The 25739-nt window shown below is 36.4% G+C and overlaps 1 protein-coding gene across 1 annotated transcript in view; it reads left to right on the top strand.

Annotated features, from left to right (window-relative positions):
* The first annotated feature begins 1818 nt into the window (after positions 1-1818).
* The window catches only part of IPO7 (importin 7), a 49248-nt gene continuing 25327 nt past the window's right edge, over positions 1819-25739 (top strand). Inside the window, exons 1-6 of the mRNA XM_081154629.1 lie at positions 1819-2078; positions 16869-16950; positions 18223-18376; positions 18820-18978; positions 23114-23270; positions 24678-24767. Coding sequence (XP_081010755.1) covers positions 1995-2078; positions 16869-16950; positions 18223-18376; positions 18820-18978; positions 23114-23270; positions 24678-24767 — 726 coding nt within the window. The 5' untranslated portion in view covers positions 1819-1994. The remainder of the gene's footprint in view (positions 2079-16868; positions 16951-18222; positions 18377-18819; positions 18979-23113; positions 23271-24677; positions 24768-25739) is intronic.

A 25739-nucleotide genomic window follows, 5' to 3' on the forward strand; every position in this document is an offset into this window, starting at 1 on the left:
CCTTCCTAGCTCTGTTTCTAGTACTCAGGGAAAGAGTGATTAACATTTTTGGAGCATCATCTATGTGTCATGTGCCTTTACATACATTGTGCTATGCTGTAATTGTCACAATTCCATGATGGACAAGTCAATTCTAGAATCTAAAATAGGTATGTAGTAGTGCAAAGAGGACTGGCTTTGGAATCATGAAGACTGAAGTTTCAATTCTGGCTTAGCTACCAAGTCATTGCTAGTTCATTCTTTTCTTCATTTATTCACTAAAATACTTATTGAATTCCTGGTAGATACTCACACTCTGTGTTAGGAGGTGAGGATACGAAAGTGAATAAAACATAATCCTTATTTTCAAGGCCCTCACATTTGAGGGATGGCGTAGACAGAAAATTCTTGAACAGATTGTATCAGTACAATGATAGAGCTAACTACAAGTTATCTGTACCGCCTTTCATAATTTAAGTAGCCTATTTGAGCCTTGGATTCTTCATTTGTAAATTTATATCTCACTTCAAGGCACAGTGGCTGGCATATAAGAGATTATTAATATTGCAAAGCCCACTATTCCAGAAAAAGTCTCTGTGCCCCCGTTCCCCTTTTTACAAACTAAAATCAACAAGTAATCTTTTGACAAATTGTATTTAAAGGCTTATGATTAATTTTAAGTATCTATTGTTAAAAACCAAAATTTAACAGTAAATTTGAAGATCTGATTGGATTTAATTAAACATTCATGAATTAGGCAGCATCCCGTTTAGCAACTAGAAGGGCACTGATGAGCTGTACAAAATGGAAGATTTTTATAGACAGAAAGAGGGTGAATCTGAGAAATTAAAAGTGGATTATTTCAGGCAAGAACACGTTCCCCTTAGGTAGGGGAAGGCAGAGGGTCTTATCAGGTAGATTACCTTGCTAGTAGTGATGATTAGGAAATTCCACACTAAGATTATGTTTCTGGGAAAGGTTGAAACAACAACTAAATCAGATATTAAATCTAGGTTTGGTATCAGAGGCTTTCATTCTGGGCCTATGGTTTTCTATTTAAAACTATGTTTACATAACTTTATAACAACAATAGCTGCGGGAGGGCCAATCAATAACTCTCTCTCATCATTGATGTTTCTCTCTCTCTCCCCCTCTATCTGAAATCAATAATGATATATTAAAAAAAACCCCAAAACTTTGAAAACAGAAACGTCCTAGGTTTGAAATCCTAGGTGAACCTCTTACGAAGTGACCTTGGGCAAGTTATTTAACTTTTCTGAAATCCTTTAACAGTTTTAAAGAAGGTGGGTTTTAATAGGGATTATGCTTTCATTCTGCATTTAGGTGTGATTTATATCAAGTTCCTGCCAAAATTTGGATACTCAATAAAAAACCATAATTTTAGTATTTGGTGATTATAATAAAAATGTAATGTGATAAATACCTTTCACACATAAGGTTCACTTAATCTTTTGTGTTATTTCCTTAGGACAGTGTCATAAATGAAATTGAGTCAGAGATTTTATACATTTTTACAGCATATAGAAACAGTCTTAAAATGCTTTTAGAAAAGATTTCCTTCAATTACAGAGCTATTAGCAATGGATTGCATCACTCATTGCATCAGATTCATCTTATAGTCACGGTAACTATATTATTATGTGAAATATTTAAATTTGATTGTTTTAATTTTCTTTCTGGGCAGTGTGAACATTTTTCCTTTTTGAACTCAGCAAGAATTGTCTGTATGAGCGACAGCTCAGGAACACGTGGGCTGCGGACTGAACACTCGGACTACACATCCCAAGGTGCTCCGCGGCGCACCGACAGGAAGTTCCCGGAGCATCTCCCGCCTCCACGCTGAGGCGAAGAGGTTCTATCCGGGGCTTTGGCGCTTCTCTTTCCTTTCGCGCCGGTTGCCGCTGCGGAGCGCGGCGGGTCCATGTGCGCAGTGAGCGGTGCTGTTCCTGGCTCAGAAGCACCCGAGCCTTGGGTTTTAGCGAGTCCGCGCTGCGATGGACCCCAACACCATTATCGAGGCCCTGCGGGGCACCATGGACCCTGCCCTGCGTGAGGCCGCGGAGCGCCAGCTCAATGAAGTAAGGACGCCGGGCCGGCGGCGGCGGGCGGGCGGACTGTGGCAGGCCAAGCTCTCCGGGCCTGTCTAGAGACGCGGACGGCGTCGCCGAGGGGCTCAACTGGAGAGGTGGGGCGGGGACCTGACGGCGAGTGCCACGCCGGGGCACTTCGGGCTGCAGTGGTGGCGGCGGCCCAGGCAGCCTTTGCGTCGGGTCCTGAGCTGGGCCTCTGGCTGCGGTCAGGGCACGAGGAGCCGGCTGGGGCGAGGCCGGCGTGACGGGCTGGACACATGGCTGGGTCGGGTGGCCGTCTGTCCTCTGGCTCATTCCCCGGTCGTTCCTCTCGCCCAGAAGGGGGCGAAACTCACTGGGAGGTTTTTCAGACGTTTCCGGGAGCAGTCTTGCTGGCGCCGGGTTTGGAGGGGCTCCTGGGAATGCGGAGCTGTTCCTTTGGGAGCTGCGTCTGTCAACTTGTCACTTCACTGGGCTGATCGGTGACCTGCACAACTTTCCCCCTTAGGCTGACCTGCTAGGGAAAGCTTTCACCCGCCTCTTGTGCAGATGGAGGGCAGTGCGGGAGTCTGATTCACTCGACCTCAGGCGGCAGGGGAGGCAGGACGGTGTAGTGGAAAGTGTCAGGTGAAGTGCACTCTTCTAGGTGGAGCTGCAACACTAATTTCTTGAATGACCTTGGGCAAGTTGCGCCTTTTGATGCAGAGTTTTTTCCATTCATAAAATTAGGCCACAGGGTTGCTGTGACGGTCGAGAGTGCCTTGAAATGTGTCAAACTGTCTATCAACTCGCTGAGGGCATTCCCCTCTCCATATTTTTGGGGGACCACTCCTTGGAAAACAGACTTATGTGAATATTTTATTGTACTATATTTAGTTTCATTATTTGTTTCTAAATTTCTTCAACTTTATATATGTATGTGTGTTTATATATGTATATTTTTTATCCTCGCCAGGGGATATGTTAATTGATTTTAGAGCGAGAGGAAGGGGGAGAGAAACATGATGGGCTGGTTGCCTTCCGTACTTGCCCAACTGGGGGATCAAACCCACAGCCTAGGTATGTACCCTGACCTGAATCGAACACATAACCTTTTGGTGTATAGGACGTCAGTCCAACCAACTGAGCAACCCAGCCAGGGCAACTTTTAATATTTTAGTGAATATTTTAAAGGCTTCTTAAAAGGATCTCTGTAACTTCCAGTTAGTAATTGTCTGCTTTAGTGAAGTTTAGTGTAATTTTTTTTTTTAGCCTAAAAGAAATTCCTCTTTAAAGTAGAAATTGAATTATTTTATGCTTCTCTTAGTTGGTAGGTAAATCACTTAAAAACATTGACTTAACAAAAGAAGAAGGAGAAAAGAAAAAAAAAACTAAGATCATTGACTTAGTAGAGGCTGCAGGAGTATTTCTAATTGAACATCTTCAATGTACAATGCGGTTTTAGAGATCCCTGCCCTTAATAAGGACTTATATTTTAAGAAGACTACCCACAGAGTTAAGACAAATTTAAAAAGTCTTAAATTATTTTTAAAAAGTTAAATCTTTTTTTTTTTTAATCCTCACCTGAGGACATGGTTTTTATTGACTTTTTTTTTTTTTTTTACGAGGGGGGGGAGAGAGAGAGAGAGAGAGAGAGGGAGGGAGGGAGGAAGGGAGGTGCTGCAACCAACTGAGCCACCCCTGCCAGAGCAAACAATCTATTCTATATGTGAGACCATCATTAGATCATACCAACAGTGATACCCTTTAGATTTCTTTTGGATACAACATAATGAGTTGAAACAAATTCCCAGTTTGGACCATTAGTAAACTATAGGTGGAGTTATGGATCACTTTATTTTGATTTGTTTTGTGATAGGTTAAGATGAACATTTTGTTTATGAAGTATTAGTGCACATGTAAGCCTACACACTCTAAAAGTTTAGTCATAGTTATTTCTACCATGACCTTGCTCTAATAACACGTTATTTTAACTAAACATACTTGCATGTAATTATTTTTAAAATTATTTGAAAGAGTTGGTTCCCTTGTAGAAATTGGATAAACAATACTTCCTGCAGATTTGAAATTTATTTACCCCTCAAGCAGGTATTGAATATCTAGTTCTATGTACTAACATCTTGTAATAGAGACTTGGGATAAGTATTTCACAACTAGTTTTTGGAAGATAATCAAAATAGTATTCAAAGCATTTTTTAATTTAACTGCTAAGCTGCTGTTAGTGTGTTGGAATACCGTGGAACAGCCAGCTCTGCTTATCTGTTCTGTAAAAGAAAATTTGATATTTGGCCTGCATTTCTGTGATTGTTATTTATATTTCATACATTCCTTTCACTTATTACACCTAGATTTTTTTAGTAATTTTCTTAAGATTACTTCTCTTATAATATTTATTCTCATCTATAATCTTCATTTTAATGAAGCGTTTCCATTTGAATACTTTTTTGCTAAATTTTCTGTGGCAGAACCTTGATTTAGGAAATAGATCCCAGATAAATCTTGAAGAAGCTTGACTAGTAAGAATGAGGAAGTCATATTTTATTTCTGTCAGGCTCTTCTTGCTTGGCTAAGATAGGATGAACCAATCATTCCATAATGTCTCAACTAAAGCTATATTTTGGTTCATTTAGTTAAAAGAAAAAGATCATTGACATGAATGAATCTCTTCAGCTAAGTGAAGTAATCACTAACTGTAAAACTTGTAAATGTTATCAAAGTATTATAGTGCAGTAGTTATTAAAAAAAAGTGATCCTGCCTCAGAGCGATTGCATTTAACTATTCCACCTACTTGGAGCCCCTATTACTCAGTTATCTACTAGACTTGTTCTCTCACTTCTCTTTATCACTCTTCAACTGTCTCCATATCACTAAGGAATTCCCAGACTACCACACTCCGTATCACCCTTCACCTATTTATTTTTCTCTATAGCACTGATTTGTCATATATCACATAATTTTTTATTTTCGGGAGGTCAGGAATTTTTGTCTTTTGTTACTGCAATTCTTTGATTTGTCAGTGTTAGGCTTTACTGACTTTTTGTTTTAGTAGATAACAACGTAAGCTTTTATATTACATATAGATAAAATTAAGAAAGCCATTAGACTGCTAGAGGCCACAGTAAGGATTCTTTGGCAGATATTTTCAAGATATTTAGTATTCCCCGCTGGCTTACTCTGTAGTACGTTATAAAATTTTTTTTTTTGAACCACTATTATAATTTTAACAGACTTTGCCTCAAAGACCAGAGGAAACCATCTGTATAAGTAGTATTGGAAATCTAATTGAAAACCATCTTATCTTTAAAACAAAAACAAAAACCCTGAAGAATTCTGTACTAGCTGGAGGATCTTAGAGAAGTTATTTAATCTCTAAATATCGTTTTCCTAATGTATAAAATGAAAGTAGTTTTAGTATGTATGTCATTGTGTTATGTGGGTTGAGTGAGGTGATGGCATGTAAAAAATTGCAGAAAGTGTTTGGCACCTACTAAGTTCTCCAGATTGTTTGAACTGCCAGTTGATTAACCAATCCAACATGCCATACATTTTATTTCCAACTTTATTAACTTAGTAGTCGTACATCTCAGTGGATAATCGTCAGCACTAATGGCAGAAGAACACAAGTACATATTCTTTGGACACTGAGATCACTAAGTAGATAGCATTACTGTAACGTGAAAATTGGCATAATTATAAGCACAATGCCTGGCACATTATAGGGTCTCAGTAAATATTTATCTTACATTCAGCAAATAAGAACTTGAATAATAGAAATGTTAAGAGCACTCATCTTTGAATCTTTAAACTAGATTTATGTTACAGGGATCTGTCACTTCTCATTTAAATTCTGTTGAGATTAATTGACTTCTGTATATCTAGAAGTGCAATTTTAAAAAACTTGTTTTGTTTGGGTAATCTAAAATATGTGACATCTGATGTCAATTCAACATTGTTTATTATGTTTCATAGACTGCTCTGTGGGATACAAAGACTCTTCTTTATGTACACATATACACACAGATACTCAGAAATACTTGTTTCTTCACTAATGAGATAGATAAAACATTTCTGAAGGTTTGGGGCAGATTATTTTAATAGACAACAATCTTTCTCCTCTCTTCTTGCCAGTGTTCTTCAGTGAAAGCCTTTCTGTATACAAACCTTTACTCATACTGCTTACCCCTCCTGTTAAGCTCTTATCACCTAAAACTAAAATTTTTCCTATCCATAAATCTCATTAATCCCATTTTAAGTGCCATCTTTTCCCTCTCTGATCTTTTGTGGTACTGTGTAAACTCAAAATTCATCTTTTTGTACACCTAATCTTGTATATTCTCCCTTACATTTTAACTATTTTATTATTTATTTATTTATTTTAAAATATATCTTTATTAATTTCAGAGAGAGGAAAGGAGAGGGAGAGATAGAAACATCAATGATGAGAGAGTCATGGATCGGCTGCCTCCCCCGACTGGGGATCGAGCCCGCAACCCGGGCATGTGCCCTGACCGGGAATCGAACCCCGATCGCCTGGGTCCTAGGTCGATGCTCAACCGCTGAGCCACGCCTGGCCGGGCTTAACTATTTTATTTAAACTAAGTGGATTGTTGTTTCACCTACTCTAAGTTTGTTGATTTTTAAATTTATCTCCAGTAGGAATTAAGTCTTTAGATCAAAATAATTTTTTTAAACCTGGAGTATTAGCTGAGAGTAGACACAACAAATAATTGTTTCTGTTATTTAAAAAGTATTTGAGTGCCTATCATGTGGCATATACTATCTTTGATGCTGACGATCCAATACTGTATATAAAACAAAGTCTTGGTTGTCATGTCACTCACATTTGAACTGAAGTTTTAAATGTAGTGTTAGGAAACATTTGGGGTTTTTTTGAAATATTTATTCTGAATGACAATTTCCAGTCTGGTTCATTTAATAGCAGTGTCTTTGTACTAAGCACTGAGCTAAGTTGTAGATACACAGTAATTCATGATTCCTGCCCTTCTGGAGTTCCATAGTCAAGAGAGCCCTCATAATACATGTGGTTGGGATTATAATAGAGCTATGTGTAAGTTTTAGATGAGGAAAACATTAAACTTGATTTTGGTTAAGGCAGATATGATCTCAACATCAGTATTCTCTGTCTTATACTTGCAGCCAAGAAAAATGCCCTAAGTGGAATTAGACGGCTTACCTCGGGGCCTTTTAAACCCTTTGTTTCTAAGCTTAATGTGCTAAAAAAATGGTTATGTAGGCAGAAATGCTGCTTTCTCACATTCCTTATGTGAAAAAGTAAGTGAACTTAGCTTTGATTAGTTTCTTGGTATTTTATGTTTATTATTAATTTCATAAACTACCCTGAGTCACTTCTGGGATCTTCACAGATGGTTACTATTACTACTGTAATTATATATTTTATTTATAAATGTTTAATTTGATTTTATTAAAGGACTTAGGCAGTGTTTAATTAATGGAAATCTTAGGTCTGGAAAAGTGCAAAAAGTGTATTTTTTTTCAAGGTATGTAGTCTGAGCAGTTAACATTCCTTAATTAAGAATATTGCTAAGACCCTGGCAGGGTAGCTCAGTTGGTTGGAGCATCCTCCCAAAGGGTTGTGTGTTTGATCCGCGGTTGGGGCACATACGGGAGGCAACTCATCAATGTTTCTCTCTTACATCAATGTCTGTCTGTCTGTCTATCTGTCTCTCTCTCAAAATCAATAAAATATCATCGGGTGAGGATTTTAAAAAAGAAGAATACTGCTAAGTAGATCTGTTTTGAATTTGGGAGAAGGAACCCCTGTCCCTGGATACTTTGGCTGTTGGACAGGAAGTTTCTCAGTGACACAGCATGTTAAAGATCTGAAAGAAAGAGAGCACTATAAAACTCTTTAGTTGGAAAGCATTTAAGTATTATCACTATTTTTTTAACTACGTTTTTATTGATTTTAGCTAGAGGAAGGGGGCGGGGAGAGAGAGGGGAGAAAGAAACATCAATAAGGAGAAACATCAACAGAGACTGGCTGCCTCCTGCACGCCTCCTGCTGGGAATCGAGCCCACAACCTGGGCATGTGCCCTGAGTGGGCATGGAACCTGTGACCTCTTGGTGCATTGGTCAACACTCAACCACTGAGCCACACCGGCTGGGCAACCGTTATCACTATTTAATGAAAGACAGGAGGACACAGTGAAGAGCCTCAGTCTTGATTTACCACTATGCCTCATATTCATTAGGCAGAATGTAGTATTTGCCTTTGTCAAATTCTTTAGTGAAACAAAAAGTTTAGAAATCCCTGGACTCTTGAAATTTTTCTAGTTGTATTCATTTTATGTAAACTCTGGTGTCACAGACCCCTTAAAGCCTCTCTCTTCTTTATAAATGGTGTTCAAGTACAGTAGCTAATTGAAGGCCTGTTTGATTGCATTCCAATGGAGAGAAATAATAAAAAGTAACCTCTTCAAAGTAAGCATTAAAAGATAGCTACATTAGAAAATTTGGGTCTAGAGGGGAAACTGATATTGGCGAAAACATGACTTACATTTAAGTCTGGTTTGATGTGTTGTAATCATTCAGGAGAAAATGTCTGGTAGGCAATTAGAAATGTGGAGATGATGTTTAGGAGAGAGAGCACCAGTGGAAAATTACTTTTTCCTGCAGGTGAATTGAGAGGAAGGGAATATTCGAGGTATGGGGTAGACTGAAGGGCTACACTTTGGGACATGCCCATTTTGAGGACTTTGAGAAACATAGGAAAAAGGAAACTGGAGAGTTGTGCATAAAAGTAGAAGAAAGCCAGTAAAAGGAATTTCAAGTAAGAAGATTGGTTGTGGACAATTTAGTTTCCTTTTTTCTTAAATGAATTTTGTAAATTTTCTACCAGTAAACACAAATTACTTTTGTAATAAGTAAAAAGCTGTTAGGGGAAAAAAGAGTTGTTGACATTTCTAAGTGAGGGAAGTTAAAGTAATGAGACTTTTTGGGGAGAAAGCTTTTAAAATATTGTAAACTTGGAGAAAGCAATTTCTGATTACAGGGTTACTGAGTGAGATGCTAGCAAGAGTGGAGAAGAGATTGTAGGTTAAGAGGGTTATAGGGTCAGGGGAATGTTTATGTGGATAGATTTGTTTTTCATATATATATATTTTTGTAAAGTTATACTTTATTTATGGGGGTAGGGGAAGCTGCCTGTGGAGTAGAAGTTTTTCAGGTCTGTTATTTCCTGTTGTAACAATAATAGTTTTCTACCTGTAATGTTTTATAGTCTTCTATCCTAGGATTACATCCTTTATACTGCTTCAAGACCTTATCTTCTTTCAGCATAGATCTGATAATGTAAAAACTTTAAAAAAAAAGTTCACACTTACTAGATCTTGATGTGGTCACAGTTTGCCTATTCATTTTTGTCTTTCACTATTTTCTTTCATTTTCCTAATAATCTCTTTAACACAACCCATACTTTTTCCCTTTTAAAAATCCTTCTCCCCCTTTCTGTGGGTATAAGTCCTTTAGGGTCAAAATTTTACCTGGTAGTCCAATTAGAATTTATTTCCCAACCTACCTTATAGTGATCTTTTATTTCTGTAGCGTCTGGCACGTTGTAAGTATTAGTAATGGAAATGGAGTTGGGGTCCTTGAAGAATTTTCGTTAGATGTATTGAGGGTGAATGTTGAATTATCTGGGTTGATGATAAATAATGACAAGGTAAGAAGTTGTCTAGAAAGTTTTTGTGTTATGGTTAGTAGCTTTTATTTATTTATTTTTTAAAAATATATCTTTTTATTGATTTCAGAGAAAGGAAAGGAGAGGGAGAGAGAGAGAGGAGCATCAATGATGAGAGAGTCATTGATCGAGCCCGCAACCCGGGCATGTGCCCTGACCGGGAATTGAACCCCGATCGCCTGATCCCAGGTCGACTCTCAACCGCTGAGCCACGCCCGGCTGGGCTGGTTAGCAGCTTTTAAACTTGAGTATTGATAGTTTTAGCTCTATTTTATGATGTATAATGACCTGACCCATTTGTTGCTATAATTCTGGGGCCTGTAATTAGTGCCAGCACTCAAAAGTTACTTTTATACTTTGACGCATAAAATATTTATTGGAGCCATCTTCTGAGGACTATATCAATGTTTACCAAACTGTTGAGAATAATACCATAATTATTCAAATTTTAAAGGGTTTTTGTGATGAAGATTGATGCTAGTGATATTTTTACTTATTTATTTTTAAGTTACCATAAAATATAAAGATCTTTTAATATATGATAATAAATATAAAAATAGTTAATACGTGATAAAATTCTTTTAACTGTGTGATAATTTGCTACACCTAAGAATGCCAGAAAGTTGTTGATCATCCAGTGACTAGAAGAATGGTTCTTTATTTCATTTGTGTTTTATAATGGTCTTTTTTTTTTTTTTTTAACTTTATTGAGGTATAATTTACATTCTGTAAAATTCACCTGTTGTAAGTGAAAATCAGTGATTTTAGTTGGTTTATCGAGTGGTATAGCTATCACCGCAATCCAGTTTTGGAACATTTTCATTCCCCCTATAATTAATTCTTCCAGTTTAGAGTTAATTCTCTATCCCAGCCCCAGACAATTGCTAATCTACTTTCTGTCTGAATTTTCCTGGGAATTTGGTGTCTGATAGTCAGTATTACTTTAAATCCATTTGTTACCTTCTTTGGGAGAATACAAGGCTTCCTGCATTAGGGATTTCAGCAGGATGGAAATTTGTATGGGGCAGGTAAATAGATGTCCCAGGTAGGGTTGGTTTGCCTGTGCCATTCCCACTGATCAAATTCATTTCTTTCTTAACCTTAGTCTATCTAGCTCATTTGTCTGAAAGTAACACTTTTTTTTTTGGTCTGTTGCACTTTTAGATTTATCCGTGTGTGTTTTTGAAGGCAAAGTGACAAAAATAATAGAGTAATTAAGTTTTAAAAATAATTAAATAAGTAAGTTATTTTTGTAGTTCAGTTTTTAATATTTATTGAATTCATCCACATAAAGTATCCAGTTTAGTGGGTTTTAGTATATTCAGAGTTATGCAGTCATCACCACAAACTTCAGAACATTTTCATCACCACAAAAAGAAACCCTGTACCCATTAACTGTCATTCCCCATTTTCCCCCATACCTCCTTTCTTGGCTACTTTCTTTCTATATAGATTTGCCTTTTCTGTACATTTCATAAAAATGAAGTCATATGATAGGTCTTTTGTGACTGGCTTCTTTCATATAACATAATGGTTTTATGGTTCATACATGTATCATGTATCAGTACTTCATTCTTTTTATTACCAAATAATATTCCATTGTATATATGGGTATGCCACATTTTGCTTATCTATTCATCAGTTGATGAACATATGGGTTGTTTCCACTTTTGGGCTATTATGAATAATACTGCTGCGAATGTTCAGGCAAAAATAGTTCTGTTGATTTTTTTAAAAAAAATTTATTGAGGGATAATTTACATGTAATAGCTCAAAAATGAATATTGCTCAAATTTTACCTAGGTAACCAGCATCCAGATCAAGATATATATAGCATTTCTATTAGCCTACAACTAACTTTCCCTTGAGACTCTTCTCAATCAATATTGACCTTTCCTCCTTCAGGTTACCATTATTCTGACTTCTGTTAACTATATATTAGATTTGCCTGTCATTGAACTTCATGTACATAGAATAGAATCACATTGTACCCATGTAGTCTGGCTTCTTTCTCAAAATGTTTCTGAAATCTGTATTTATTGCTTGATTCTGTAGGTTGGTTTTATTTTTTTAGTTATTGTATAGTATTTCATTGTATGAATTGTACCACAGTCTGTTTATAAATTCACTTGTCAATGGACAGGTATTATTGTGGGTATAAGCACTTATTTCTTTGGATATATAAGGGTGAAATTTCTTGGTTATAAAGTAGGTACATGTTTGAAACTGTGTTTTTCAATATGGTTGTACCATTTTATGCATCTACCATAAATTGCTTACCAGCACTGTATGAGTTCCATTTTTTTTACATTCTCACCAGCACTTTTTTGTATTGCATATGTTGTTTTGAGGTAGGGCTATCCTGTGCACTTGTACTAATTCTTTTGTAATTTGCTTATATATATTTGCTTTTTTTTGTTGTTTTTTATTTTTTTATATATATCTTTATTGATCTCAGAGAGAGGAAAGGAGAGGGAGAGAGAGAGAGAAACATCAATGATGATAGAGTCACTGATAGCCGCCCTCTGCACACCCCCGACCGGAGATCAAGCGGCAACCCGGGCATGTGCCCTGACTGGGAATCAAACCCGAATCGCCTGGATCCTAGGTCGACACTCAACTGCTGAGCCACACCCGGCTGGGCTTTTTCTTTTTAGAGTGATTAACTCTTCCTCAGATATTGCAGATGTTTTTATTTCTTTTTACATTGTTTATACTGATGGGGGGGCTGCGTATATAAAAGTTTGAATTTCACCCTAGCTGGGTGGCTCAGTTGGTTAGAGCCTCATCCCATACACCAAAAGACTGTGGGTTCAATCCCTGGTCCTGGTGCGTACAGGGGGCAACTGATGGATGTTTCTTTCTCCCCTCCTTTAAAAAAAAGTTTTATTTTTTATGTACTTGATACTAAAACTTTTTTTTAATATTTTCTGAGATGTATTTGAGAGAGATCTAGAATTCTTTTTTTTTTTTTTTAATATATCTTTATTGCCCAGCTGGGCGTGGCTCAGCAGTTGAGCATTGGCCTAGGATCCAGGCGATCAGGGTTCGATTCTCGGTCAGGGCACATGCCCAGGTTGTGGGCTCGATCAATGACTCTTGTCATCATTGATGTTTCTGTCTCTCTCTCTCTCCCTCTCCTTTCCTCTCTCTGACATCAGTAAAGATATATTTAAAATAAAATAAAATAAAATAAATACCTTTATTGATGTCAGAGAGAGGAAAGAAGAGGGAGAGAGAGAGAAACATCAATGATGAGAGAGTCATTGATCGGCTGCCTCCTGCACGTCCCTGACGGGATTGAGCCCGCAACCCGGGCGTGTCCCCTGACTGGGAATCGAACCCTGATTGCTTGGATCCTAGGTCGACGCTCAACCGCTTACAGCTTATGGTGTCATGGTTAGGTTTTCCCCACTAAGATGATAAAAATAGATACATTGGCCCCCCTGGTGTGGCTCAGTGGTTAAGAGTCAGCCCATGAACCAGTAGGTGCCTGGGTTGTGGGCTCTATCCCCAGTAGGGGGTGTGCAGGAGGCAGCCGATCAGTGTTTTTCTCACGTCAATGTTTCTCTCTCTTTAATCCGTCTCCCTTTCTGTCTCTAAAATCAATAAAAACATATTTTTAAAAAAATAGATACCATGCCCGGCAGCGTGGCTCAGCAATTGAGCATTGACCTGTGATCCAGGAGATTGTGGTTCAGTTCCCTGTTGGGGCACATGCATGGGTTTCAGGCTCAATCCCCAGTGGGGGGCGTGCAGGAGGCTGATCAATGACTCATCATTGATGTTTCTGTCTCGCTTGCTCCATCTCCATTCCTCTCTCTGAAATCAATAAAGACATTTTAAAAAATAAATAAAATAAATAAATAATAGATACCTTGGCCCTGGCTTGGTACCTCAGTTGGTTAAGCTCCGTTGGTTAGAGCATTGTCCCTTATGCCAAGTTTGTGGGGTTTGATCCCTGGTCAGGGCACACACAAGAAGCAACCAATGAATACATAAATAAGTGGAACAACAAATCGATGTTTCTCCCCTTCCCTCTCTCTCTAAAATCAATAAATTAAAAAAAAAAAAAAAAAGATACCTTGGTTTCCTTCTATTACTCTTGCAGTTTTATTATTTTATATTTAAACCTTAAGAAGGTGGAAATTGGTAAAGGTCCTTTGTTAATGTAACATTTATGGAGTACCTGTTGTGCTGTAGGAAGTTACACTGAGTGGCATATGCTCACTTCTAAGTCACGTGTTGCTATCCAGCCAACAAAAACAGTGGTGGTTGTGGTTTTGTTGTATTAACATAACTCCTAAACATAAACCAATAACTTCATTTGGGGTTCCAATCATAGAAAGCAATCTTTTTCAACTCCGAAGGAAAAACTGCAATATTCGAACCTCAAAAGAATGTTGTATATACAACACCCCATATGTATGCTGTATTTTATGGGTGATTTAAGGAACTAAATGTTAATTTGGCAAAATTTAGTTTATGCCCTACAGGCTTTAGTACACACTCTGAGAAAGATGAGATTCTACTGTCTATGAATATAGAAACAACATTTGTTGTGTCTTGATATTTGCTAAAATGTTTTCCATATTTTATTTGTTCCTTACAGCCATCCTGTGATGTAGATTTTGTTATACTAATTTTGTAATTAAGACTTAGGTTTGCTGAATCAACTTGCTTAAGATTTTAAAATGTCACCTGGCGGGGTGTGGCTCAGCGGTTGAGCGTAGACCTAGGATCCAGGGAATCAGGGTTCGATTCCCGGTCAGGGCACATGCCCAGGTTGCGGGCTCGATCCCCAGTCGGGTGTGCAGGAGGCAGCCGATCAATGACTCTCTCATCATTGATGTTTCTGTCTTTCTCTCTCCCTTCCTCTCTCTGAAATCAGTAAAGATATATTGTTTAAAAATGTAGAAGGTGGTATTACCTATACAGGGTGGGGAAAAGTAGGTTTACAGTTGTTAGTTTGGAAAATAATACAAGAATAAACTCTGTTTCACACACTCACAACTGTAAACCTGCTTTTGCCGTATCCTGTATTTATAACCTAGACTATCTGATTCCAGCAGCCCATTCCAGGAGTTCATAATTTGATCTAGGAGATATATTCTGTAATATAAGTGGCCTTAAAAGTGCCATAGTCATAGTATGGATAGTAGTGTCCTTTCTGAGCTAATCTGTCTGCCCCTTAAATATAAATACCCTTTTTCACTCTATAATGCCCCTGGGTAATCACAACTGCTTCCAAGGCATTTTTGTTTGTTCGTTGATTCATTCAATAAATTTGTTGACTCTTAAATTCCAAGCATCATATGAGGAGTCTAATTAATAGGAAAGGCAGGTATAAAGCCAGGACTAGACTGGTGTTGATGGGAATGGACGAAGTGGATATATTAATTATATAAGCATTTTGGGTATAGAATTAACAGGGCCTGATGTATTGAAGAGGGAAGTGTTAAAAGATGACATTCAGGTTTCAGACATGAATAACAGGATAGTGATGAGGTGGTTCAAGGAAATAAGAGTCGCAGCTTTTAGGGGAAAAGATGCTTTAAATATACCAAGTGTCAGAAACTTGGGATAATGAAGGTAGGGATATTAAATAGATCTGTTAGGATGATTTGGACTGCAAATAACATATCTGACTTTTTTTTTAATTTTTAGTTTTTTAAATATATCTTTATTGATTTTCAGAGAGAGGAAAGGAGAGGGAGAGAGAGATAGAAACATCAATGATGAGAGAGTCATTGATTGAGTCCACAACCCAGGCATGTGCTCTGACCAGGAATCGAACCCCCGATCGCTTGGATCCTAGGTCGACGCTCAACAGCTGAGCCACGCCTGGCCGGGCCTGACATTTTTTTTAAAGACTTGTTGGATGAAGTCAGCTGGAAAGTGGAAAAGACATCCCATGACTGAGTCCTTGCACCAAGTTCTAGCATTTATAGATTAAATAGGATGAGAAACCAGCAAAGGAGCCTGAGAAAGGGCCAGGAAAAGTGGTGTATGAATTGTGTGGCTGAAAGAGTGTTTCAAGAAACTAATAGTGGTTAACTGTTCATACCTATTTAGAGCACTGGAAAGGGCAAATACCTCCCTTTCATCCACTTAATTACTCCTGTTCAGGTCTTAAATTTAAGCAGTACTTCTCTGAATTAGGAGATTCTCCTTTTGAGTCTTCCATTGTGTCCTCTACCTCTTCATTATGCTTTATTGCAATTACCTGTTTATCTTGTTTTCCTTCATTAAACTAAAATAAAAGTCACTGTTCATGTAAATGTGTGCAGAAAAATACTTAAACTTGGGCTGGAAGGAGGTGAATTTATAGGTGGTGGTTAAATTATGGGAGAGGGAGCGAAACAGAAAACACAAGAAGGAATTTAACTTGAAAGTTAAGTTCTTTTTTAAAAAGTCAGAGACAAATACGACAGATTTAGGAATCAGTAACTTTTTTGGTACTGTTAATGAAAGTGGCCCAGGTTCATAGTATAAAATTTGGAAAACAGAAAATGTATAAAGAATAGCTCCTAGCTGGCCAGGTGTGACTCAGTGGAAGAATAGCTCCTATATAATCCCACCAGCCCAGCAATAACTATATTAGCATTTTTGGTGTATTTCATTTTGCAATGCATATGCTTATAAATGTATTTATTAAATTATTGTTTGTGTCCTACTTTTATTGAATGTTCAGTTATTGATTTTTTAATTTTCTATTGAAAATTTTTACTGGTTTAGTTTGTTTCTAGCCACTTAATATAATGTTTCTATGGAGAAATTATTACTGAATTGAGGAAATTGGTATGACAGAGGATATTGTTTTTGAGTTGCTGCCACCAGTGTAGGTTAAGAATGCTAATTAAGGTGAATGGGAAGTGCGGCAGAATGCAGGCAAGTGCAAACGTCCCAAATATTCTAGGAGTTAGGATGTTAATTTTTTTTGAGTTATTATAAGTGAGTGACAGGAAATAAGGCTGGGACCGGCTTACAGAGGGCCTTTTGTGTCAGTCAAACCTTGGAATAGAGTACTGAGAATATTTGTTTGCTGAAATTTAAAATGTATGTTTTTGTTTGTAGGCACACAAGTCTCTGAATTTTGTTTCGACATTGCTTCAGATTACTATGTCAGAACAACTGGATTTACCCGTGAGACAAGCAGGCAAGTTTCCTGAATTATTTTCTTGAGTGTGTGTAAATATATTGTTTAAAAGATTTATAGTTGAATAGCAGAAGTATGCTGGGGTGGTCCTTTAGTGATTTTCTTCCCTGAAAATCAGTTTACCCTCATGTGTTTACTACAAACAGTAGGTGCCTTGATTTTTGGTGGCTGAGTTTAAAGAAGTATAATATTTCATTCAATTAAAAGAAGTTGGAAAGAGAAATTGATGGGGTTTATTAAAAGATTCTTTGTTTAGGCAATTGTTCCTTACAGCTATTTGCTTTTATTGTTTATTACATTTTAAAAAGTACTATTTCTTAGTTCAGGTTTTAGCGAGATAATGAGCAGTTCCTTCAGTATTAAAGTCTGAAAATGTTGCACACTACTTCCGATGATATCTGTTAGTCTGCAAAATAATGGATTTCACATCTTTTATTACTTAATTTATTTGCAGATATATACATTTTATAGGAAATATAAAGTACCATTAATTTCATCATTCTAGAGAAGCCATTCTAGAGTTATTTCTTGCTTTTTTTATTGTTATGAATAAATGTGATATAAAAGGTCTTAACAGTTTAATTTGTAGTGTATTTATTTGCAAAGTTTTCTTAGTCTCTGTGTTTGATAAAAACGTTGTGGGTGACTACTGTAGCTAAGTATTAAATTTGTGTTTGATTATCAACTTTTAAAATAATAGAATGCATTATTTTTGTTTTTAAAATAGGAGTATTACAACAATGGTTGTTCTGAAAGAGAGAAATGGAAGCGTGGACATTTGTAAGGGATATTCTCAGTGCTTTCATAGTAAATACTCTTTTTGTCTAATTAATCTCTAGCCCCGGCTAGATAGCTCAGTTGTTTAGAGCATCGTCCTGATACCCCAAGGTTTCGGGTTCAATTCCCCAATCAGGGCACGTACAGGAATTAACCAGTGGCCCTAGCCAGTTTGGCTCAGTGGATAGAACATCGGCCTGCAGACTGAAGGGTCCCAGGTTTGATTTTCACCAAGGGCAGGTACCTTGGTTGCAGGCTCGATCCCCGGCCCCAGTCGGGAGGCAACCAGTCTATGTGTCTCTCTCACATCAGTGCTCCTTTCTCTCTCTCTCTCTCCTTCCCACTCTCTGAAAAACAATGGAAAAATGTCCTTAGGTGAGGATTAAAAAAACAAACAAAAACCAGTGAATGCATAAATAAGTAGAACAACAAATTGATGTTTCTTTCCTTTCCTCTCTCTCTAAAGTCAGTTTAAAAAATTAATCTATATTTTAGGTGTTATCTATTTGAAAAATATGATAACGCAGTATTGGCCAGATCGGGAGACAGCACCACGGGATATATCCCCTTATACTATTCCAGAAGAAGATCGACATTGTATTCGAGAAAATATTGTAGAGGCCATTATCCACTCTCCTGAGCTCATCAGGTATATACATATATATTTTTTAAGCTTGCCCATTTTTGCAGGTATATAATTTGGGGGCTTTTTAGGGGAGTGCAGAGTGGAGGAGTCTTTTCAGAATATACAAACCTGTCATTTTTATAGCAGAAAACATAACAAATGCTGCTACAGGAAAATTTCTTTTTGTTTTATTTTTGTACCGTGATTAAATTTTACATTTATAAAACCAAAAACTTTTAAACTTCATGTAAAACTTGTGAAACACACTGTGATCAGATGAAAAGGGGGTAAAGAAACTATAGAATGTTGTCTTGTAATTTATATCGTAGTCTTTTGATCTTTGAAATAGCAGGAGCAGATAGTTTTTGCTCAGTAACTTATTTTTGTCTAAACAGCTTTTTTTTTAATTAGTAAAATTTTATCTAGGTAGCATTTCTTCCTCCTTATTGTTTATTTTTAACTTTCAGGGTACAGCTTACTACATGCATTCATCATATCATCAAACATGATTACCCAAGCCGCTGGACTGCCATTGTGGACAAAATTGGCTTTTATCTTCAGTCTGATAAGAGTGCTTGTTGGCTAGGAATTCTTCTTTGCCTTTATCAGCTTGTGAAAAATTATGAGTAAGTGTCTCTTTCAGTTTCTGTAGAGTTTTAAGAGGTGGGAAAAGTTTGGAAATCTTATATATTAAAATTAGCAAGTTATGTTGATTTTAATTTAATGTTTTCTTTTTGAAATAGCATTCTTATTTTACTTCTGTAGCCTCTTCTGTTCATTCAGCTAATAAACTACTGGTGCCCTTTTTTCTTAATCATATATTTAGCTATTCAAAAACTGAGTTATCTCTGACTCCTCAATATGGGCTGATGAAGGCTTTTATAAAATGTGAAGGGAATTCAGAATACATTGAGCATTAGAGCTCTATTACTTCTGGCTTTTTTTAATCTTAATTTGGGATCTTGATAATTTACAAGAACCTACCACTAGTTCTTTTTTTTTAAACTGCCTCTACTGTATAAGGTGGATAGACTTTTTTTTCTTTTAAATATGTCTTTATTGATTTCAGAGAAAGGAAGGGAGAGGGAGAGAGAGAGAAACATCAGTGATAGAGTCGTCATTGATCAGCTGCCTCCTGCATGCCCCCAATTGAGGATTGAGCCTGCAGCCCAGGCATATGCCCTGACTGGGAATTGAACCGTGATCTCTTGTATCCTAGGTCGATGCTCAACCGCTGAGCCACACTCGGCAGGGCCCTACCTCTAATTCTTTCTATGTTGGAATTTCATATGGCCAATTTTAATTATTGCATTTTGAGGTATTCACAGTCACCTGTTTCAGTGTTTGCATATTTGAGCAAATTATAGTTCATATTAGTATCAGTAAGACATTGTTTTAGACCAAGGAATCATCTTAGATCTGGGTTTAGGGAGCAGGAAAAAAAGAATCAAACCTTGGAAGTTGAGGTATATAGCACTAAAAGCAGTGTCAAATGTCAAAGGGGCTTTTTCTTGTTTGTGTGGTGAAAATTATGAAATTGATAGGCGCATTGAAGTTTTGACATTAGAAAATTATGAGGAAGGATTGAGGATCGCTTACACCATGATGGTGGCTTTATTTCCAGTCTTGACAGCTACACAGATGCCATTGTGAGCCCTCTAATTCTGGGGCTTGTAGTTAGCCTCCGATACCCTTTTTGGGTCCCAACTCAAAGTAGCTGATGAACTGCTGCTTTTTTTCTGAGTAGGAGAGAAATATACCATTTACAGCATTGGTACTGGTGTTTTCTTGTGTTTCCACCAGCTACCCATCTTTCTGCTAAGGAATGTTCCAGCTGTTGCTCCAACCTCTGTCAGAGTGCCAGTTGTTGTAGTTCTGGTAAGTGAGTGACTGAAATGAGAGAGAATAACAATAAGCTGTCATTGTCATTGAGGAAGTTCAAGTCTCTCCTATCCTATAATCTTAGCAGGAGAGATTTTGACAGGGATTTTTTTTTTTTAATGGGAGACACAGGAGGCTGCTACAATTTTGGATTTCCAGTTCATTTTCAGCCAGTGTTTGATTGTGAAGCACAAGGTGTTCACAAGGGATCTGTGTGGACTGAAGCAGTTCTAAGAAAATACATGGAGAAATTGGAAGTTGTGGTGGCCTTCAGGAGCATAGATCCTCAGGAAATACTTGTCAGTTGAAGGAACACAGAAGGAGCATTTGAAGAGGAAGGCATGTCACACCATATGGAGTAGTGTGAACAAAAAGAAAGGTACACAGGTGGAAATGAGACATTGTCTTTAGTGGGTAGTGAGAAGACTGCTATAGTATGGATAATTTCTGTTGAGAATTTGGGGGTAATTTTGGACTTGTAAATTGGGACTATGTTAAAGAGGTTTTGAATGTCACGATGGGAAATTTGGATGTGATCTTTTAGATACTGATGAACAACTGAAGTTTTTTTTGTGTGTGTTGTTGTTTTTGGTTTGTTTGTTTTTTTAACAGAAGTTCTGGGCTAGTATTTAAGGATTTTCTATCAACATGGCTCACCAGATTGGCACACCATAGCCTTGTAGTGGGGCTTCTGTTGGTGTCATATTTCCACATATTCAGGAACTTTCAGGTCTTGTGGAAGTCATTTGTTTCCTACCATATATTACTTTCAAACCCATTAGCTTAGATTAGCAACTAGTACCACCCAACTTCGAGTCCTCAACTCAATGTAGAGAAGGAGGTAGGAAAGAAGAATGTCTAACATGGAATAGACATTCACCCTCTTTTTTCTTTTTTTTTTTTAATATATCTTGATTGATTTCAGAGAGAGGAAGGGAGAGGGAGAGAGAGAGAGATAGAAACATCAATGATGAGAGAATCATTGATCGGCTGTCTCCTGCACACCCCCGACTGGGGATTGAGCCCGAAACCCGGGCATGTGCCCTGACCGGGAATCGAACCCCAATTGCCTGGATCCTAGGTTGACACTCAACCGCTGAGCCACGCCCGGGCGGGCAACATTCACCCTCTTAATGTGGGTGTCCACTTGGATTGAATAATGGAGAAGGATGCATAACATAGTCCTCACCTTTATTGTTAAAAGGGAAGAAATTAAATAATTAGTATAGCTTGTATAATCAGATTGGAGAGTACAAATGGCTTCCTTTTATAAATTGTTATTGTTTTATTGGCACACCATATCTCTCAAAGAAATGGAGAGATAACCTTTTAAAATGTATCCTAGGTATACTTTCTCAGCACTTTAAAATAATCTGTCAGTTTTATTGTTTAACAGTCTCAGTCATTATTTGTGTGAGCATTTCTCTTGGTGTTTTTTATTCTTGGCAGTTGACTTTGGTTCTCATTTCACCCAATAGCAAAAAAGAATCTAGCTTTTTAAGGGTGTCTACGTTTACCTTTTGAAAATGTGCTCAGATATGCAATTCTTTTTCTTTTCTTTTTTTTAATATACTTTATTGATTTCAGAGAGAGGAAAGGAGAGGGGGAGAGAGAGAAACATCAATGATGAGAGTCATTGATCTGCTGCCTCCTGCACGCCCCCGACTGGGGATCGAGCCTGCAACCCAGGCATGTGCCCTGACTGGGAATCGAACCCCGATCGCCTGGATCCTAGGTCGATGCTCAACTGCTGAGCCACGCCCAGCCGGGCGAGATATGCAATTCTTAAATACATTTCCCCTGTTCAGAAAGTCTACCAGTAGATAAAACTGAATTCTGGTAAAAGGAAACCAATTTAAAGCCTTTTAGAAACATAATCTAAAAAGATTTTAGAATAATGACTCCTTAAACAGTTTATATTTTGCAAAGTTGTTATGCCTATTGACTCCTTAATAATGGAAGCTGGAGTTTCTTTCTCATAGTTCTAAACTAAAATATCGATTTTTAAATTTCTTTTTTGAAATAAAGCACCAGATGTGTTAACAAGATAGTTAAAATGCTAAGGCATCTATATGTGAAAATATCTCAATTAGGTCAGCAATTCTTTACCCATGATATTGGAGCAAAATGGGATTCAGAATTTAGGAATTTTTGGATTTTAGAAATGTTCACATAATACATGTTATGTAATGTTCCTATTGAAATCTGTAACAGTACTCAATAGTAGTATTATACTGGCTATAAAATGTGTGTGTATTCACTCCAAATGGAATAAATGAAGATCATAAATAGCCTGTTGTGGCTGGGTTTTGTTGCCAGATTGGTTATTTAAAAAAAACTGGTTTATAATGCTTTTAGAAATAAAATGTTTTCTGCTTTGTAGATGCCACTCTGTCTTAATACTCTTGGTATGTAAATTACTTAAGGATGATAAAATATAATTGATTTTATATCTGTCAGCTGCTAATGTTTAAAAGCCAAACCAATGTAGCTCCTCAGTTATACAGTATTCAGAATTAGAAATAGCATAGTGAATTGTGGTTAAGAAGGCAGACCCTGGATCTTGACTGCTTATACTCATACCTAGATGTGTATACTGGGAAAGATGTTTAACCTGTCTGTGCCTCAGTTTCCTCAGCTATGGAAGAGCTATATACTAATGGGGCCTTGAAGATTATGATAAATGCTGAGTAAATTTTAGATATTCTATTATTAATTGAAGTTTTTCTAAAGTTGCTTTTGGTTGCATAGTAGGTTTTTTCTTCTATTTGCTTATATTTGTGTGAACAAACAAGTAGTTTAGATTTATATATCATCTATAAATAAAATTGTGAAATAAAAATAAATTCTTACAGAATTAGTTTGTATTCTTACCCAAAGGTACAAGAAACCAGAGGAACGGACTCCATTGGTAGCAGCAATGCAGCATTTTCTGCCAGTGCTAAAGGACCGTTTTATTCAGCTTCTTTCTGATCAGTCTGATCAGTCTGTTCTCATTCAGAAACAAATTTTCAAGATCTTCTATGCTCTTGTTCAGGTAATCTTTATAAAGAAGTTTTTAAGTATAAAAAGTCAGTATATCTGGATTAAGTGAATGATTTGCTAGTCAAATATAAGTTGTGAAAATTATAAGTATGTTAAAAGTCTAACCAAGCATACTTACCCAAATATATAAACAAATCTAATAAATCTTAAATTATAAATGGTCATTCTTAAGTTCTTTTAAACCATCCAACATTATTTACAAAATTAGTAAATTTTTCTTGTACCATTCACCTTAAGAATTCACAAATCTGAAAATCAGTTACTTGATTACAGTTTACATCTAACAAGTACTCTGATATGCCAAATATACATAGATTGTCCCAATAACTACAAAACCTATTCCTAAGCTCATGTTACACAAAAATACTAATACTGTGTGCTTGACTGGCACACAATAATGAGCCTCATCATTTTTGTATATTGTTCCAAATCCCTTTGGAACAAAAGTTATCCACTGAGGAAATGGTTATGTCTATATTCTCAGTAGAATGTGATTAGTTAAGAAACAAAGTTTTTGATCAAGATTAAAATTTTGGTTCATTTTGTGCTATATAGCCATAGGATTCATCTCATCTACCAGAAACTTTGGTTCAATTTATGCCTTTACTTACTTTTTAAATCTCTTTTAAATAGACCTCCACTGAAACTGTAACTGACTCACAGTCTAACATCTCCAAGTCTTATCCCAAGGGCACATTAATGCCATTCCATAGGGTCCTTCTTATGTAATTCTTTTTAAAATGATTTGGATAGACAGTGTGTGTACTATTTCTATTTTTCCCCCCTGACTGGTAGGACCCCCATCTTTTAGATTAAAAGTAAGTTCCTTTTGTAAATTATTTTAGGGCATAGGACAAAATATTTTATTACAACAAAACTTTTGAGACTAGCATATTCTGATATAAAAATATAGCTCTGTCTTACTTGTGAAAATAGATGTCCTAAAATCCTAAATAGGATATTGATTTTATGAGCCTAGTAAGAGAGATTTATTCTAGGAATGCAAGAATGGATCAACAGTAAGAAATCAGTTTTTGTGATTAACTCTTATATGAAAAGAGAGACCTGTAACCATCTTTGAGGATGTCATTCCTGCTTTAAATTAAGAATCCTGGAATCAAAATTTTCTTAAGTTGATAAAAAAAATGTTTATTAGAAATCCACAATAAATATCATACCTTGTGGTGAATATGTTCTCAGTTATTTGGGAATAAGATAAGGATGCCCACTGTCATTGCCACAATTCTCCAGTGTAGATAACCTAACCAAATTTGCCTGTGTATACTAAAAACAAGAAATGTGGATTGAAGGAAATACTTTTTGTAGGTTTTATGAAGAATAAAAGTGGAATTTTCTTTTGTAAGGATTTTAAAAATTATTAATTCTGACTTTAATTTAGTATACGCTACCACTGGAGCTGATAAACCAACAGAACCTGACACAATGGATAGAAATTTTAAAGACTGTTGTGAACAGGGATGTACCTAATGTAAGTCTCTTTGTGTTCTCTTATATTACTAACCATAAATACTTAGTCATCTTTCGAGAATTTTAACTGCCATTTCCTGTAACATTTTTTATTAACTTAAATAATTCACGACGCAAATTTTTCTAGATAGACACCATTTCATTGTTTACATATGTGCATATACTAAGTAAAAATTCGTGAAGGGTTATTTTATATATTATTGTTTAAATGCTTATACATCTCTGTTAATTTCATTCTAATCCTTCTGTTTCTTATCTTCTCTGTTTTAATTAAGAGCTCATGTGTCACCTCACATATTTATAAATTTTTCTTGTTATGTGAACTTTCAAGATCTACTCTTAGCAACCTTCAAATATATAACAATATTGTTAACTACAATCATTATGCTATACATTATATTCCCAGAACTTAGAATGGGAAATTTGTGCCTTTGACCATCTTCCTAATGGTTATTGTAGTAGTCATTTTATAGTATATACATATATCAAATCATTATGTTGCATACCTTAAACTAACATAATGTTATATTTTTTAAAAGGTCCATAGCTAGATTTTTAGCCTAATAATTTGTCAGACATCTGTGAATGGGAAAGAACTTATAAGTTGATCAAACTTCATAATTATGTTACTTGTTTTTTAAAATAACTATGGAGATATAAGTCACATAACATAAAACTTACCCTTTCAAAGTGTCTCATTCAGTGGTTTTTAATTCATACACAACTGTCCAACTGTGGATTTTTTAAACATTTAATCATAGTTTTTAAAATAACCATGATTTTTCTTTATAATTTAGTTCAGCAATTTTCAACCGGTGTGCCTCTGAAGAATTTTAACACATGCAGTACCTGATTAGTCAAAAGCACTGACCTCTTTTCCCTTAGATTGTCAAATTTAAAAAGTGACAACAGCCAGTACAATAGCTGTCCAGTGTGAATGAATCAAAATTATACCTTTTTTTTCTCAGATCAG

Source organism: Miniopterus schreibersii, assembly GCF_964146895.1.
Source record: "Miniopterus schreibersii genome assembly, chromosome: 12".
Lineage (NCBI taxonomy): Eukaryota > Metazoa > Chordata > Mammalia > Chiroptera > Miniopteridae > Miniopterus > Miniopterus schreibersii.